The sequence below is a fragment of the Paramisgurnus dabryanus genome, chromosome 13 (genome assembly GCF_030506205.2).
Source record: "Paramisgurnus dabryanus chromosome 13, PD_genome_1.1, whole genome shotgun sequence".
NCBI classification, from domain to species: Eukaryota; Metazoa; Chordata; class Actinopteri; order Cypriniformes; family Cobitidae; genus Paramisgurnus; species Paramisgurnus dabryanus.
This window is the reverse complement of record NC_133349.1, coordinates 26,724,133-26,740,625: the sequence shown is the minus strand read 5'-3', so window position 1 is coordinate 26,740,625 and position 16,493 is coordinate 26,724,133. Positions and strand designations below refer to the sequence as shown.

At 37.8% G+C, this 16,493-nt stretch overlaps 1 protein-coding gene across 2 annotated transcripts in view; it reads left to right on the top strand.

Moving 5' to 3' along the window:
• The first annotated feature begins 6 nt into the window (after positions 1–6).
• adcy2a (adenylate cyclase 2a) overlaps positions 7–16,493 on the top strand; it is a 53,339-nt gene continuing 36,852 nt past the window's right edge. Inside the window, exon 1 of one of the 2 annotated variants that reach the window (XM_065246257.2) lies at positions 7–145. In XM_065246257.2, the coding sequence (XP_065102329.2) occupies positions 32–145 (114 nt within the window). In that variant the 5' untranslated portion in view covers positions 7–31. Of the gene's footprint in view, positions 155–16,493 lie in introns of both variants that reach the window. The other variant, XM_065246256.2, reaches the window with a different exon arrangement.

Sequence of the window (16,493 nt, the reverse complement as noted above, 5' to 3'; positions counted from 1 at the left end):
CTTCTTGTTCATCATCTTTGTGGTTTACACCATGCTTCCCTTCTCCATGAGGGATGCCATCATAGCCAGCGTGCTCACGGCATCCTCTCATACTGTCGTGCTCAGTGTCTGTCTCTCCTCTGCGACGAATCATGTGGAGCCCCTGGTATGGCAGGTCAGTTATCACCCGTCTGTCTTGCTTTGTGTCTGCCAAGAGCTGTGAGTTTCACCCTGTTAACCAACTGTACCATATATGTGTCCCATCTCTGCTGTGTGGATGTCTGCTTATGTGTGTGTTTATAAAATAAGACTTTATTTTTGTGACATTTTGAGCTTGAATGACCTAAATAGCTTTGAATCTGTGTTTCAGAAGTTTGGGTAAAAGAGTTGTTATTTATTGTGGATATTAATGTGTGCACTAGTATTTAATGCTGTGTGCACACCGCCCATCACTTTCAATAAGGTTATTAGAAGGCGTTCCTAATTCTGACTGTACTAGTAACAATTATACAATTAACTCTTTGCCTGCCAGCAAAAAAAAGTTGCCAGATTTCACAAAAGTTTAATGCCTTTTAGAAAAAATTCTTTAAAGATATAAACATGCGATATATCAAATGAAAGAACAAAAAAACAAGTTTCAAACAAGTCATTTGTTCTCTTTTTATGACCTCTCAAATATGGGTAGGTTTGAGCAAAAATATTAGATTGTTGTGTTTTTGTAAAGGACTTTTGTTAGAGATCAGATTCAGAACTATGATCAAAACATACACAGAGTTTTTAATGTTTTTGAATCAGTGGATGATTCAGCGTTTATACATTGTGTAAGAGCGACACCTAGTGGATAATATCAGAAATATGGATTGCTGTAAAAACTCGTTAAACTGACATGGAAGTGATTTCGTTAATTGATGAGAGTTAAACAAATTTGTAATGGTCCCGTCAGTAGTTGATGAGAGATGGATGTAGGCCTGGCAAACTCGATTCCTTTTAAGGATCCGGGTTATTGTGAGTCACTCACTAAAGTGATCCGGGTTGTGTGAGTCACTTGAGTCATTTGAGTCAGTATTGCTAAATACAGGTCTCTTGAGTTTGCAATGTGTCCGGCTCTGAGTAAGAATCTCGGGTCAGTTCTCGCGCAGTCGAAGTCAAATGAACCTTTCTCTGTATGTTGTTCCTCACACAGCTATTTATTCATTCCTGTAAATCTAAAGTCTACTTTTGTTTCATCAGCAGTGAAATTTCATATTTGCAGATTTGCTGAATACGGTTCAGGGGTGTTGCCTGTATCCATTTAGTTTTAATCTCTTCTCGTTTCCCTCGTCGAAAACCGCATTAACTATGGTCTCCGATCGAATTGCTTGTTTAGAAAATCCCCCCAAAATAACTGGCTCTCTAAACGCTCTGCATAGCAAACAAGCAAATATGACCTTTCTGTAAAGCCAATTTCTGTGAAGGACGCACAATAATTCCATGTATTTCAAATTCTGTGTAAAAGGTCAAGCTTTATATGAACAGTAACACAGAATGTCATTATAAATCGTGACGTATTTTTCAGTCCCCGTTTACGTTTCTTCCTATTAAGATGTGACTCCTGAAAGCAGTATCCTACTGTTTATTTCATCTTTTCACACACACTTTCAAAGTCTTTCTTTCATGTGGTGTCTTTTGGTCCTCAGTAGTCTTAAAAGCAGTATGAGTTTAACCTCTAGAGAGCACTGAGACAGAACAGGACCCTGGCCCCTTGCATGTTTAATAAAAAAGCAAAAAGAAGAAACATTTAACATTTAATATGCTTCTCTTGCAGCATTTTTGTGCAAAATGATTTACTGTATAAGACAAAGACAAATGTGTAGAAATGAGTCCTGCAGTGTAAAAAAAAATGCAGCATGAATTTAAAGCAACTCAATTTTGCAAGTCAATTCAACCTACTATTTCAAGTTTTGACTTTTGATAAGTTGACTTAATAAGGAATAATTGACGACGGTCCTTTGAATTATTTGAAAATAATGCAATGTGGCACGACGCGAAGCGGACAACGCAGGTGTGCATTATTTTCAAATAATTCAAAGGACCGAAGTCCATTATACCACGGCAGGGGCGGATCTACCGGGGTGGCACGGGGTGGCAGTTGCCACCCTAAATAAAAGCATTGCCACCCCATATGCCACGCCAGCGCTGGTATCCTAATATATCTAATATATACCCGAGTAGGCTCTTTTAACCAGAAAGGCAATGGAGTTTTTCTCTGCGTGTGTTTAGGGGTGGGAGACGTTTGGAAACTGCGGTGAAAGGATGCATCGCCCCATCCAAGGCACTCACATGCAGCTCGGTTCTCGCGCTGCAGTCTATCCCTTATCCGAGTCGCACAAACCCGCAACAACAGAGCGATGACAAGTACAACAATCTCAAAACAAAGGTAGCGGACGCAAGCACAAAGTATAAAAAGCACAAACGTTACTTTTCCATCGTTGCGGTGAAAGGCAAGAATGTTTATGAACGTGCAACTTATGCCCATGAAGAAAGAGTCTCTTCACGTCTGTAGCGAGTAATTCAGATCTAATAAAGCACCTAACATCATCACATGCTGCCAAAACATTAGTGGTTTCTCTTTAGTGTCTTAAAGTGATTAAGTTGAGCGTCACATCAGCAAATTAGAGTACTGAATACGGTCATATTTTCAAGATAAATGTTGCTTCAGGATAAAATACAAAAATTTTACTTTGATTGTTTAATATTGCCTGAGGTAACGGTAGTTGCTTGGTAGTTATAACTGAACTGCAGGTTTGTGTAAGCAGTAAATATCTTTTAAGCAGTTTTTTCTAGCCCCGTCATGTCTTGTTAGCTACTGCAGCAATCAAAATATTCCATACGTGCATATGAAATCACTCGTTATGATATAGTCTAATGTTTTTATTTGTCTTCGTTAAGGAGACAAAACTATTCAGTGTTGTGTATGTTTAGAAAGCTTGAAAGAACTTAATGTTACATTTTCCATGATACTATGAAAAGAAAGGCTGATATCCATTTTTTAACCAAAAAAAAATAGAAAAATCAAATACTATGGGAGTGGAAGGTACAAATAAAACAGAAAATATGTTGTGGAAGGGAGAGGAGTAGATGAATTCATGAAAGAAAGAAACATAGAAATGGATGGTGAAGAGCTAAAAGAAGTGAGAAAACAGAAACAATCCATCATGAAGTGAGTGAAAGGTTTAAAGAAGAGGGTTATGAGAGAAAGAGATGTGTGCCTTTCAAATATGTTTTACATTAATATAAACTAGGCAAACCTATTTTATTTATAAACAGTCTTTATACCATTATGTTCAACCTTAGTCATCATGATTACAGTCAGTGTTTTTAGATAATGGTAAGATGTATGTATTAACTTAGTATTAAAACAAAGGATGCTACAGTAGAGATGCTAAAGGTAGCAGCTTGGGTACTTATAGGAACATTTGTTGTTGCATTTTTTTATGTTATAAAAATTTGAGGTCCAGTGTATACACCGAATATAGTATATACAGTATATCATTTTCTTGTATCCACAACAACCATGCAAGGATGCTTACTTCATTGCCACCCCTTGTAGTTCTCATGCCACCCCCTTGCCACCCCAAAAATAATTTTCTAGATCCGCCCCTGTACCACGGTTACCACGAACATTGCTCTGCGGCCTATTTTTAAGACATTTGACAAGTTAGGTGCGGTTATCAGAAATTAATGCATACCCACGAAACATTTCTCAGCCAATCAGAATACAGCATTCAACAGACCCGTGGTATAATAAAAGTTAAAATTGTTTAACTTAATTAATTTTTTTATTAAAAAACTAATTAAATTAAGCCATGCACACACTTCAGAGTTTTGCCAACCACATTTTAAAGGACACATGTTATGCAAAATCCACATTTGGACATAATTTGTGTTTAAACACAACAATCCTACATAAAAAAATGCACCCTTTGCTTCTTTTTTAATCCACATTAAATCAAAGCAGTCCCATTAGACATGCTGTTTAGATTCTCTTGTTAATGTGATGTCACACTGATAAAGGCCCCCCACTGCCATTGACTGTTTATGCTTTCCTAAATTTTTCATTAGCACAGTGCTGCGCTAATGCAACTAAAGATACTACAGTATTGTCCAAAACTGTATTTACAGGAAACAGATCTATTTTTATCCAAAAGCACTCTGGTAAGGAAGTGAGGAGCAGCAGCTCATTTGCATTTAAAGATACACACATGAAAACAATACCTGGAATTTTTTTTAATGATATAATAACTTATATGTGGCATATTTTGAGCTTTACAGACCCATTCTAGGCACGCCTGAGACTTATATTACATCTTGTAAAAATTAGCATAATATGTGCCATTCAAAGCAGACATGAATCCATTATATTATCATACAGTTTGTGATTAGGGGTGCAATGGTTCAAATTACTCACAGTTCGGTGTGTGTCACGGTTTTAGGCTCATAGTTTCGGTACATGTTGGTGTGTGTGTTTGTTTATGGGGACAAAAAGGCTACTGTCAAATTAATAAAAAAATTGCATTATTTATTGGGTTACAAACACCTAACACTTTGGACACAAGAGACTTCTTTACAAATATAAAAAACCTAAGCAGTTTTTAACCTCAACATTTTCACTTAAGAGCACTTGCATTATTATACTACATGTACCAACATACATTAACTTCAAAATGAACATAAAATAACTGGGTTACTTTTTATATTTTATGCCACTATCTTCATGTTTTTTCATAAGAGGATCAGTTTGTTAACATTACAACACAGTGAGGTAGGCAACATTTCCATACCATGAGTTGATTGGACAGATACTCTCACGTAAACACACGCATAGCTTACTCAGAACCATACATTAGCGGTTTTATTTGTTGTTTTTCACCAAACTATATTAGAAATGCGTGGTCGAATCAAACAGGGCGCACCGCGGTGCACATGCGTGCCGAACTATGGGAGGAGAACGGGATCAAGAACCTTCATTACCGAGAACCGTTGCACCCCTACTTGTGATCATACTGGTCTAATATCTTTTTTTTTTTTGCCCATTTTTGCCTTTATTTTTAACCGTAAGTAAGGAGAGGACAGGAAAGTACAGGGAGGAGAGAGGGGTATGGGATCGGCAAATGACCACGAGCCGGGAATCGAACTCGGGTCGCCAAAAGTGCGAAAGCACCACATGTCGGAGCCCTGCCCACTACACCATCGCCCCCGACGATACTGGTCTAATTTCATGCTTCGATTGAAATAATGATAACTCAAGTAATGTTTTGGCATCTTGACCTTACACATGCATCATGGATGCCAATAATTTAATCCAGGGTTTTTTAACGTTGGTGCATAGATTGATGGTGCAGTGACTCTCTGATAAATTTTAGCTGAATGTGTGGCATTTTAAGCCTGGTCAGTAATAGTGGATGGATGTGCAGTGTTGGTCAGGTTTGGAGTGAAAATGCATGACTGTCCTCCTCTGCGAGGTGTTAGAAAAGCAACTGTGAAGGAACAGATTTGTGCCCTTTTGGGCGCCAGGGTGGGACGGCTCCTGACACAGATCTGCGCCAGAGTCTCAGCGGCTCGTGTGATCTTTGTGCCTTCTCTTCCAATCAGCATCTCATTCACTTCACCCAGTGCCATTTTTAGGTGAAGTCACTAACTGCAAGAGCAAGCACCTCATTACTGGAGCTTGGACTGAATGGATGTGGGCCAGTTTGCAGAATTTTCTGCTTACACAAATGGTGCTTTATCATTGGATAGTACGACTAGAAGCCTGCCAAACTATAATTTGTTAATGTTAGGTATGTAATAGTGGGGAATGCCTTACTATGGCTTCTTTGGTCTTTAAAGCATGTGTGTTCTCAGAGGCTAATATTTTCTTTGATATGTTGTTGCTGCGCTATAGTTTTGTGTGTGTTGTGTTACAGATCTGTGATAGTTTTCCGCCTCAGTGATGCTCGGGGTAAGTTGATTGAATTTAATCTCTGTGTCATTGGCAGAAAAGCAGGGTTAAATTTCATTACGGCTCAGTATTTCCCCATGGGGCCCCTACCAATGGGCTTTCATGGGTAATGAGGGCAGTAAAGCCACAGGTTTAAATGTGTGCTGAATGAGAGGACAGCAATCCACATGACGAATGGTCTGATGCAATACTAACTGATCGGACACTGTATCATACTGATTTGATTTAATTACACATAATCTTTTGACCCGCGTTTCCTTCTCTCTTTCTTTCTCTCGCTCTGTGTTTTGTTCAATTGCATTCGTAAACTCATACATGTACAGGAGCACGGTAAAGTGTTTGGAGCTGATATAATGTTTTGCAGGTTTGTGTTAAAAAAAGTGTCCTGGAGGAAGCATGTGATTTATTTCACAGGTTTAATATGCAGAAACAATACTGGGGCTGTGTGACAATATGAAAACAAAACTGTTTGTTCGAGTCACCAAGGCACAATGGCATACATTTAGGATCTGATTTTAGTCATCTTGATTTATAAAATAAACTATGATCATTTTTTTGCATATACGAATAAATCTCAAAATAATTCATAATTGTGCTTTATGTCAGTCAGTATTCAAATAATCATTGCTAGTACTGCCAAGTCTACAGGCAACATAATGTACCTAAATGCATCACTGAGCAAGTTTATCAATAAGCAAACGTATTCTTCTTCTAAAAATAGCCAAGCTATTTTTAAGTGAATGTTGGTTTGTTTCTCTTTTCTTCACATTATGTATGTGCATTCGTTTAAATATGTCTTCACATTGAAAAGTGCTAACTTTATAAAATGTTGCATTTATTCCCAGTTACAGCTGTTAGAAAAAATTGCGAAGAAATGGTACCTAGCTGACACTTTCAAAAAGTACACCTTTGCACCTAAAGAGTTCATAATAGTACCTCACAGGTACAAAAGGACATTTTAATTTTTTTGGAAAGTGTAACTTACAGGAGACATTACATTCAATTTATTTCCTCTGGAAAAGAATATAACAAGTTAAGCCAAATTGATAGACCAGCATTTTCCTGAAGCATGGCATTTGGCACAATGGCAACGTCACACAATATGCCACAGTATACATGCAGTTCATTTGATAAAATCATTTGCCAAAAGCAGTGTGATATTTTGCCTTGCATGTCAACAGCTTTATTAATGATCGGTCAACTTATTTCGTTATTGAAGTGCACCTATTTTTGCTAAAAACAACATTATTTGTGTATTTGGTATAATACAATGTGTTTGCCTGGTTTATGGTTAAAAAACACATTATTTTCCACATACCGTACATTTTTGTAGCTCCAGATTTCACTCTCTTTCTGAAATGCACAGATTTTGTATAAAACTCATCGATTTGAAAAGCGCTGTGTCCCTAAATGGCCAGCTAATCTGTACGTTGTGATTGGTCTGAATACCTCTGACGTCAGCCGGAAATGTGACGCTCCCTATATTTAACAGAAGTTAACTTACTTTAAGTGTGCTCGTTTATAGCATGACCTCAATGTGTTTTTGTTGCGCTGGTTTATTAAAAGGTTTTTTTATGATACTACAGTATATTGTATACAAATACACACTTTGTTAAATCACTCCAACAACCTTATTGTGACATTATTGCAGTACACACCTATTGTAATTTTTTATGATGCATTACAGCTTTTAAATCAGCTTTCCAGAGCATTTTGGCTGGATGAATGAAAACAGATTTAGCTTTGTGCTCGCTTTGCAAATCAGTAAATCTATTTAAACACAAAATTTAAATGGGAGATAATCCATCAGAAAATAAATGATTAATGAGCTTAAGTTTACACCTAGCATTACTGAGTGTGAAAAGAGTTTTAAAGTGCAGTCACAGGACACATTTTTATACAGGCATTAAAGGGGTAGTTCACAAAAAATATATAATTTTGTCATGTTTTACTCACGTTCATAATGTTACAAACCTGTATAAAAGTCTTTGTTCTGAAGAACACAAAGGAAGATATTTTGAGGAATGTTTGAAACCAAAATGCCCTTTAAAAGGATACTATAGAAGTCAGTGGGATCTCTGATTGGTTATCCCTTTAAATAAGTGTATTTCATAATTATAGACATAAAGGTAAAGTCAGGTTAGTAAAGACATGCAACACTTTTATTTATCTTTGATGTTGAGATTCTTTTGAACCTCCAATACCCCTGATAAATTCTGAGATTAATGCAGTATTTGTGTTCAAAGGAGGAGAAACGATTAACCTGTTTACTTTGGATTTAAGGGGAATATTCAAACAGTGCTGTAGTATAAATACCACATCAAACAGTACAGTGTGACTCATTTACCTGCCAGCCACAACTGTATAATACACATAGCATCAGCTCTACTTTAAGTGAAAGTCATTACATTATGCTGTGTATTGCTCGCACTACTAATTAGTTTTTTGGCCACCGAAGCAACTCGCTGGTGGTAATCCGCTTACAGCTGTTCACCACCCACCTCAAGAAGGATTAGGCAAGTATAATTGAACTTCTTTAGATTTCATTTCTGAAATTAGATCAGCCCTCTGTCTATCTATGTGTAAGTCCTATAAGTCGGCCTGTCTGGCTGTTCATTTGAAATACATAGACTTGTGTCCAGCCAGGCAGCTGGTAAAAAAAACCCATCCTCTGTCTGTGGGCTGTATATAAATGAAGTGATTTAATGTTAATGCTCTCTTCAGAATGACACACTTACACTTGGGAAGTGGACACATACTCTGACCTGCTTGTACAAGTCATTAAACATAGCTTCCTCTTGACCAGATTACCGTATTAATACAAGGAATGAAGCTGGACACTCCTAAAAATAAAGGTACCACAAAAGGTGCCCCACAGCGATGCTATACAAGAACTATTTTTGGTTCTCAATAGAACTATTCAATTATTGATATTATATTCATCTCTGACAACTCCAAGACCTATAAAATTGGTGTTTTGGAGGTAGGATTAAGTGATCATAACATGGTTTATGTAATAAGGAAATTAAAGGTTACTATTGTTTCTGCATAACCCAATCAGTGATCATTGGATAACAATCGGAAGCGTACCCATTCCAGCAGTAAGTGGAGGGATGTCCTCTTTATGGAGGTTTTTCAGTGGGATGTACAATATGGAACAACCACAGAGGGTTTTGCGGCATATCGGAGTCTCTGGGGTGAGATGCATACAGAGATGCGAGCTTCAGGCTATACCATGGAAAAATACACATTGGGATCCCAGGCTTCGCTACATGGACGCCAAGCCTAGCAAAAGGTTTTCAAGAATTCAACGAAAAGCAGGCGCCAGATGATCCACAACATCTGTCTGCCAAAGTTTGCCAATATGGAACTTCTGGCACCGATCTATCGCCAATGGCGCTGCAAGTCGACACTTGAGCCGGGTCTCTCCGTGCTTCTCCCCGCTGAAGGGTATAGAATTTAGCGAACGTGTTAGGTGTAGCCCAGGAGGATGTGACAATTCTGGTAGAGTGCGCTCGCAACCTGAGCTTAAGGCATGAATCGCTAACCGAAAACACATTTCCTCTACATCAATGCCTATGCACTCAGAAGCAAAGTTTTCATAAAGAATCTTGAGCTGCATTGACTGCAAAGGCTCGAAGGGGGGTCCCTAAAGTGCTTTCAGCACCAGGGACAGGTCCCAAAGAGTATAGAGGGCAGGCGAGGTGGATTTAATCTCCTTGCCCCCTCTAAGAAACCTGACCATCGGGTTGTGCATACCTACCGACTTATCTGGACCACCAAAGTTGACATTGCACGACCCATGGACTTTTACAGTCGCTCGGAGAGTCAGGTCAGTCTCAGCGCGCAGCTCTTCCTGAACTGCAGGGTCATGCCTACCTTAATGCAGGTCCTCCATAACGCATGTATGTTTTCCTCATCTAAAACACAAAACATGAGTATAGACTGAAATTTTTCTGATGCCTGTACTAGTCTAGCATCAGATGTTTAGGAAAATTTAAAGAGATGGATCAATCTATCGGTAATAAATGCATTCTCTGAGAAATAACTCTATATTTAGTTTTGACTGCAAATGTCACATCCACAAACGCTGGAATTGCTCAAATGTGTTTTGTATACATTAATCATAGTACAGGACAAATTAAAGCAACACTATGTAGTTTTTTTACCTTTAAATAATGTCTCTAAAATTATTTCAGTGATAGAACAACTTTTAACTGGACAAATTGTACTGTTGCTGCAACCCAAGCAGCCTCCTAGCTGCTACAAGCACACTCTGAAAGTGGCGGTGGAGGGTAGGTAACACAGCCCGGCCCCTCCCCCTGCCTGCATAAGAGTGTCTGATACCAGGCACTGTTGTGCTTTTCAACCACATGGGGGAGCTGTAAGTCATTTTTACATTAAAACTACATAGTGTTGCTTTAAGAGCATCTGTTTACACATATTTGCTGTGACACATATTTGCTTGGTGACGCTTTGGTGAACTCTCGCTTCCCATCTCTCAAGATTTTTACATTGCTTAAAACTGTGCACGTTTGTGTTCATCTTCAGAAAGGTTATGAAAAAGGGAGCAGGTGCTAATGGTTCTCAAGCAGAAATCTATGTGCGTTCAGGATTAACCACAATCTGGCCACATGATTCGATTCCAATAGAGAAAAGATTAAATAAAGGGCTGTGAAAATTGCGCTGTGACCTTAGAGGCATTGATTGATTTTTAGGAAGGTATTAGGTAAGGTTTAGGAAGTAACAGTATATTGTAATCTTGTTTGATAGGTCAGATTGGAGTTACAGTTTTGTTATGCCTAAAAAGCCATGTAAAATGATTAAATCGCTTAAACACCATTGACATTGCATAATACAGCCGCACGCATACACTTATTTTCATGCTTAGAGGTCATGAAAATTCAACAGTCATGACCTTTATTAGCAGCTGTTTCTGAATTACTAATTTTAATGAGTTTCAAAAACCTCTCTCAGTTTTATTCCCACACGAGATAATCTGATTATTGCATTTTATCCACAGATGGTTAATGATGGGAGGCACATAAGCTTATTAGTTTTGGTCATTACTGATAAACAGTTTTCACTTGTGTCCGATGCACTTTCAGAATAAAGTTACAAAACCTTTTCTGTCGCTGGGGTGGTACCCCAAGGTTCATTTCATCCCTTTACAGGTATACTAAACATAAAACAATGCTGTACCTTAGCTGCATTAGATACTGTAACTGTTTAGCACTGGGTAATTAGCATGTGTTCTGTCCAATATTTACCCAGTATGGGTTCAAAATAACCCAGCCAACCTTTTTTGTATAGTACTTCATAATTTCATAATTGTTTGTTTTTGTCATTTAAAAAAAAAATATAAATTTCATTTATCAGACACTATGACACCTGATAATGACACCTGTGCCCGGTTGCATGAAAGTCCTTAAGCTAAGAAATTGCTTAAATATAAGAGTAAGGGTACCCTTAATAAAAAATGGGTTGCAAGAAAACCCCTTAAAGGAATATTCAATTTTCTTAAAAGAAAAATCCAGATAATTTTCTCACCACCATGTCATCCAAAATGTTGATGTCTTTCTTTGTTCAGTCGAGAAGAAATTATGTTTTTTGAGGAAAACATTGCAGGATTTTTCTCATTTTAATGGACTTTAATAGAGCCCAACATTTAATACTTAACTCAACACTTAACAGTTTTTTTAAACAGAGTTTCAAAGGGCTATAAATGATCCCAAATGAGGCATAAGAGTCTTATCTAGGCAAGGCAAGGCAAGGCAAGGCAAGTTTATTTGTATAGCACATTTCACAGAGGTCATTCAAAGTGCTTTACACAGAAATGAGAAAACAATATATAAAAAAAGAAAAAGAAAATGTAAAAATAAGATTTACACGATAAGATCACAATAAAGACAAAGATACATGAGAATTTAAAATAACAATTAAAGAAAATAAATGTGATTTTAATAAAACAGTTTAAAATGTTAAAAAGAATAAAACAGGAGTAAAAGTGACTTGAGTTAAAGGTGCAGTCAGTGTGAAGCAGCACAGTGCTCATTCAGTAAATGCAGAGTAAAACAGATGTGTTTTTAATCTAGATTTAAAAGTGTTTACTGTTGAAGCACATCTGATCTCTTCTGGAAGTTGATTCCAGCTAGAGGTGGCATAAAAGCTAAATGCTGACGCACCTTGTTTTGAGTGAACCCTTGGTATTTCTAACTGACCGGATCCTAATGATCTGAGTAATCTGTTAGGTTTATATTCAGTTAGCATATCTGTCATGTATTTGGGTCCTAAGCCATGAAGTGATTTATAAACGAGTAACAATACTTTAAAGTCTATTCTAAATGTAACAGGAAGCCAGTGTAAGGACCTGAGGACTGGAGTGATGTGCTCAGATTTTTTGGTTCTGGTCAGAATTCTGGCAGCAGCGTTCTGTATGAGCTGCAGCTGTCTAATGGTCTTTTTGGGGATCCCAGTAAGGAGTCCATTGCAGTAATCCACCCTGCTGGTGATGAAAGCATGAACAAGTTTCTCTAAGTCCTGTCTTGAGACAAAACATCTAATTCTGGCAATATTTCTGAGATGGTAGTAAGCTGATTTGCTTATCGCTTTCACGTGACTACTGAAATTAAGGTCAGACTCTAAAATTACACCAAGATTTCTGACTTTATTTTGTGTCTTTAGACCCCTAGAGTCAAGGTATGTGTTAACTTTGAGAGTTTCATCTTTATTTCCAAATACAATGACTTCGGTTTTGTCTTTGTTTAACTGGAGGAAGTTTTGACGCATCCAACAGTTAATTTCATCAATGCATTTACATAGAGAGTCAATGGGGCTGTAGTCATTGGGTGACAGGGCTAAGTATATCTGGGTGTCATCTGCATAGCTGTGGTAAGCAATTTGGTTCTTTTTCATTATTTGACCAAGTGGGAGCATATACAAATTAAACAGAAGCGGTGCAAGAATTGAACCCTGTGGGACTCCACATGTCATGGATGTCCACTCAGATTTATGGTTAACTATGTTCACATAGTAACCTCTTCCTTGTAGGTATGTTTTAAACCATTTGAGAACCATCCCAGAGAGCCCTACCCAGTTTTCCAGTCTATGTAAGAGTATGGTGTGATCTACTGTGTCAAAGGCAGCACTAAGATCTAGTAGCACCAGCACTGATATTTTACCTGAATCAGAGTTTATGCGAATATCATTTATTATCTTTATGAGCACTGTCTCTGTGCTGTGATGCTGACGGAAACCAGATTGAAAGTTGTCCAGATAGCCATTTGAGTTTAAGAATTTGTTCAGCTGATTGAAAACAACCTTTTCAATGATCTTGCTTATAAACGGAAGATTTGAGATAGGTCTGTAGTTGCTAAGTATGGTTTTGTCTAGGTTAGTCTTTTTTAGGAGAGGCTTAACAACTGCTGTTTTTAATGACTCTGGAAAAGTGCCTGTGATCAGAGAGGTGTTTACTATTTTTAAGAGGTCAGTTTCTAAGCAGTTAAGCACCTTTTTGAGAAAAGATGTGGGGAGAGTGTCAAGGCTGCAAGTTGATGCTTTAAAGTGCGTCTTGCAGGTTAACCACCACTGTCGAATAATGGGTACATAAATCACTCAAGATATGTGTATAATTTTTAAAATGTCTCAAAAATGGTCTTAAAGACCACTTTTTTTACGTTTTTGGTATTAACGGTTTTTTTACGCAATTCTGCGATGACGTCACGTTGGGGAGAAGTGAAGGAAGCCTCAGCCAGAGCCATAGAGATAGATGAGACATTTATTGCTGTTTAATACTTACGTATACAATTTGGAAATCATATATACATCGTAGTAAATATATAATGTGTTATACTGCAAAGTTACCATGCTAATTATTATTTATGATATCTGTGGAAATAAATAAAACTTCGCAAATCTGCTGATTTGATCCATTCATGTCCTGACCACCAGGCTAGAGATTTTTAAACATCCTTAATCCACACTTACTAGTCTATTAAATAATATCTCAAATATATTGTTTTGTGAAATAAAAGAATGCTTTGTTATATTGTTTATGCGATAACGAATCACACGATCATTTTATACGCAGCAGCAGTCAGCAGCTGCAGCACACTCGGATCCGACCGCATACATACTGTAATAAACAGGCGTTCGGCGGCTTTTTACTATGCCATTTGAGGAGGAACCGCTCATTGATCACCGTATTTTTATAAATCCTGTACATGTTTGGACCTGCCGAACAGGTTGAGGACTTTCATATACTTTGTTTAGCAGAGAGGTTGAGCAGTTTGACCAGCGGGCTGCGGGAACCGGACGCATATCACGCCGCCAGACTGTGTTAACTCGAAATGTATAACTATTATCAGATCGACCCACCGGGAAAGTCCCGACTCTCTCGATCGCCATTCCGCTACTGGTTGTAAGAAAGTGAGTGCGTTTGGGTCGCTGGTCCCCGCGAACAGATGTGACGTGCCTCACTCACCTTCCTGGATTAGAGACATGCTGCCAAAACCGTTTGTGCTGAAGATCGCATAAAGTTACACCCATTCCAGGCAGGATCATCCCCCTCAAGCCAGCATGCACGAGTATGTTAATTGTTTGTTTACTTTCTACACGAAGATATGCTAACGTTATGCTATCTGGCTGTCTGTCTGCCTATCTCTCTATACTAGCCTATCCATCTGTCTGTCTGTCTGTCTGTCTGTCTGTCTGTCTGTCTATCTATCTATCTATCTATCTATCTATCTATCTATCTATCTATCTATCTATCTATCTATCTATCTATCTATAATCTGCGCTATCAGAACTGTACTTTACTCGTCTTTCTATAGTCATTCTCAATGCTCTCAATGCAGCTTTGGTAAATTCTCTCCCCAGCGTGACGTCATACAGTGCGTTGTGGGGGAAAGGAGAATCATTGCAAACCGCTGTACTTTTTCATACTTTTTCGGGTTTTGTGATACCCAACAACATAAAATACAATGGATAACAGTTTAAATGTTTATTATCAACAAGCAAATTGCACAAATTCGTTGAAAAATTTTACCTGCAAATCGCCCTTTAAGATGTTGTACTGTTTCTTCCAAGGTTTTTATATCAATTATGTCAAATTCTGAGAGAATGGCTAATTTCTGAGGTTGTTGCAATGATATCTGACTGACCACAGTACAATTTGAGGTCGTATTGATTGCCATTCTGATATTACTGATCTTCTCAGAGAAAAACTTAGCAAACTCATTGCATTTGTTGTCAGAGAGCATTTCACTTGGAACTTGATTTGGGGGGTTTGTTAGTCTCTCTACAGTAGCAAAAAGAGTGCGAGTGTGGTTTATGTTGTTATTTATAATATTGGAGAAGAAGGTCTGTCTAGCTGTGCCTAGTTCTACATTGAAAGCACGAAGACTGTCCTTATAGATGCTATAATGTACTTCAAGTTTTGTTTTCCGCCACATACGTTCAGCTTTTCTACATGTTCTTTTCATGTGCTGTACTGCTGTTGTGTTTCTCCAGGGTGCTTTACGTCTGCCAGTGATCACCCTGACCTTTACTGGAGCTATATCATCAATAGCATCTTTAACTTTTATGTTAAAGTTTTCAAGGAGAACATCAACAGAGTCTGCTGTCGTTATCTAGGAAAACGATTGTCATTTTTGACAAGAAAAATAAAAAATATGCACTTTTAAACCACAACTTCTCGTCTAGGTCCGCCAGTGCGACCTCACGCAATACGTATTGAAGTCAAGAGGTCACAGAGGACGAACGCAAAACTCCGCCCCAGTGTTTACAAGTGTGGAGAAACAGGACCGTTCCAACATTTTTTTTACGTGGAATGATACTAATTAATGTCTTTGTGTCAGTTTATTGTTTACAATGGTCCGCAAATGTGCGTTTTATATATGTAACACGTGACCTCCCTACGTCACTACGCATATACAATAGGTTGTGCTGGCGCGTCACATTTTTCTTGTCAAAAATGACAATCGTTTTGCTAGATAAGACCCTTATGCCTCGTTTGGGATCATTTAGAGTCCTTTGAAACTCCGTTGAAAAAAACTGTTAAGTGTTAAGTATTAAATGTTGGTGTCTATTAAAGTCCATTAAAATGAGAAAAATCCTGCAATATTTTCCTCAAAAAACATAATTTCTTCTCGACTGAACAAAGAAAGACATCAACATTTTGTATGACATGGTGGTGAGTAAATTATCTGGATTTTTTTTTTAAGAAAATTGACTATTCCTTTAAGTGAACCAAAAGGCTGTCAATAAGTATTTACCCTTAAATGCTAAAGTATAACCTTTAGTTCTGCTATGCGTTGCAACAAAGTCCTTAAGTCCCATTTTCCCTTAAAAACTTAAGGGACTATAAGAGGTCCCTTAACATCACACGCGATAGCTGATTTTATGGTTATTTAAGAAAATTAAGTACCAACGCGCATTTCTAACGATCAAAATAATCCCTTAGAGAAACTTGATGCGCATTTATTAGGAGAATAGCGGTTTGATCGTCGTCAATTTAAAGTGCTTCAAGTTTTAA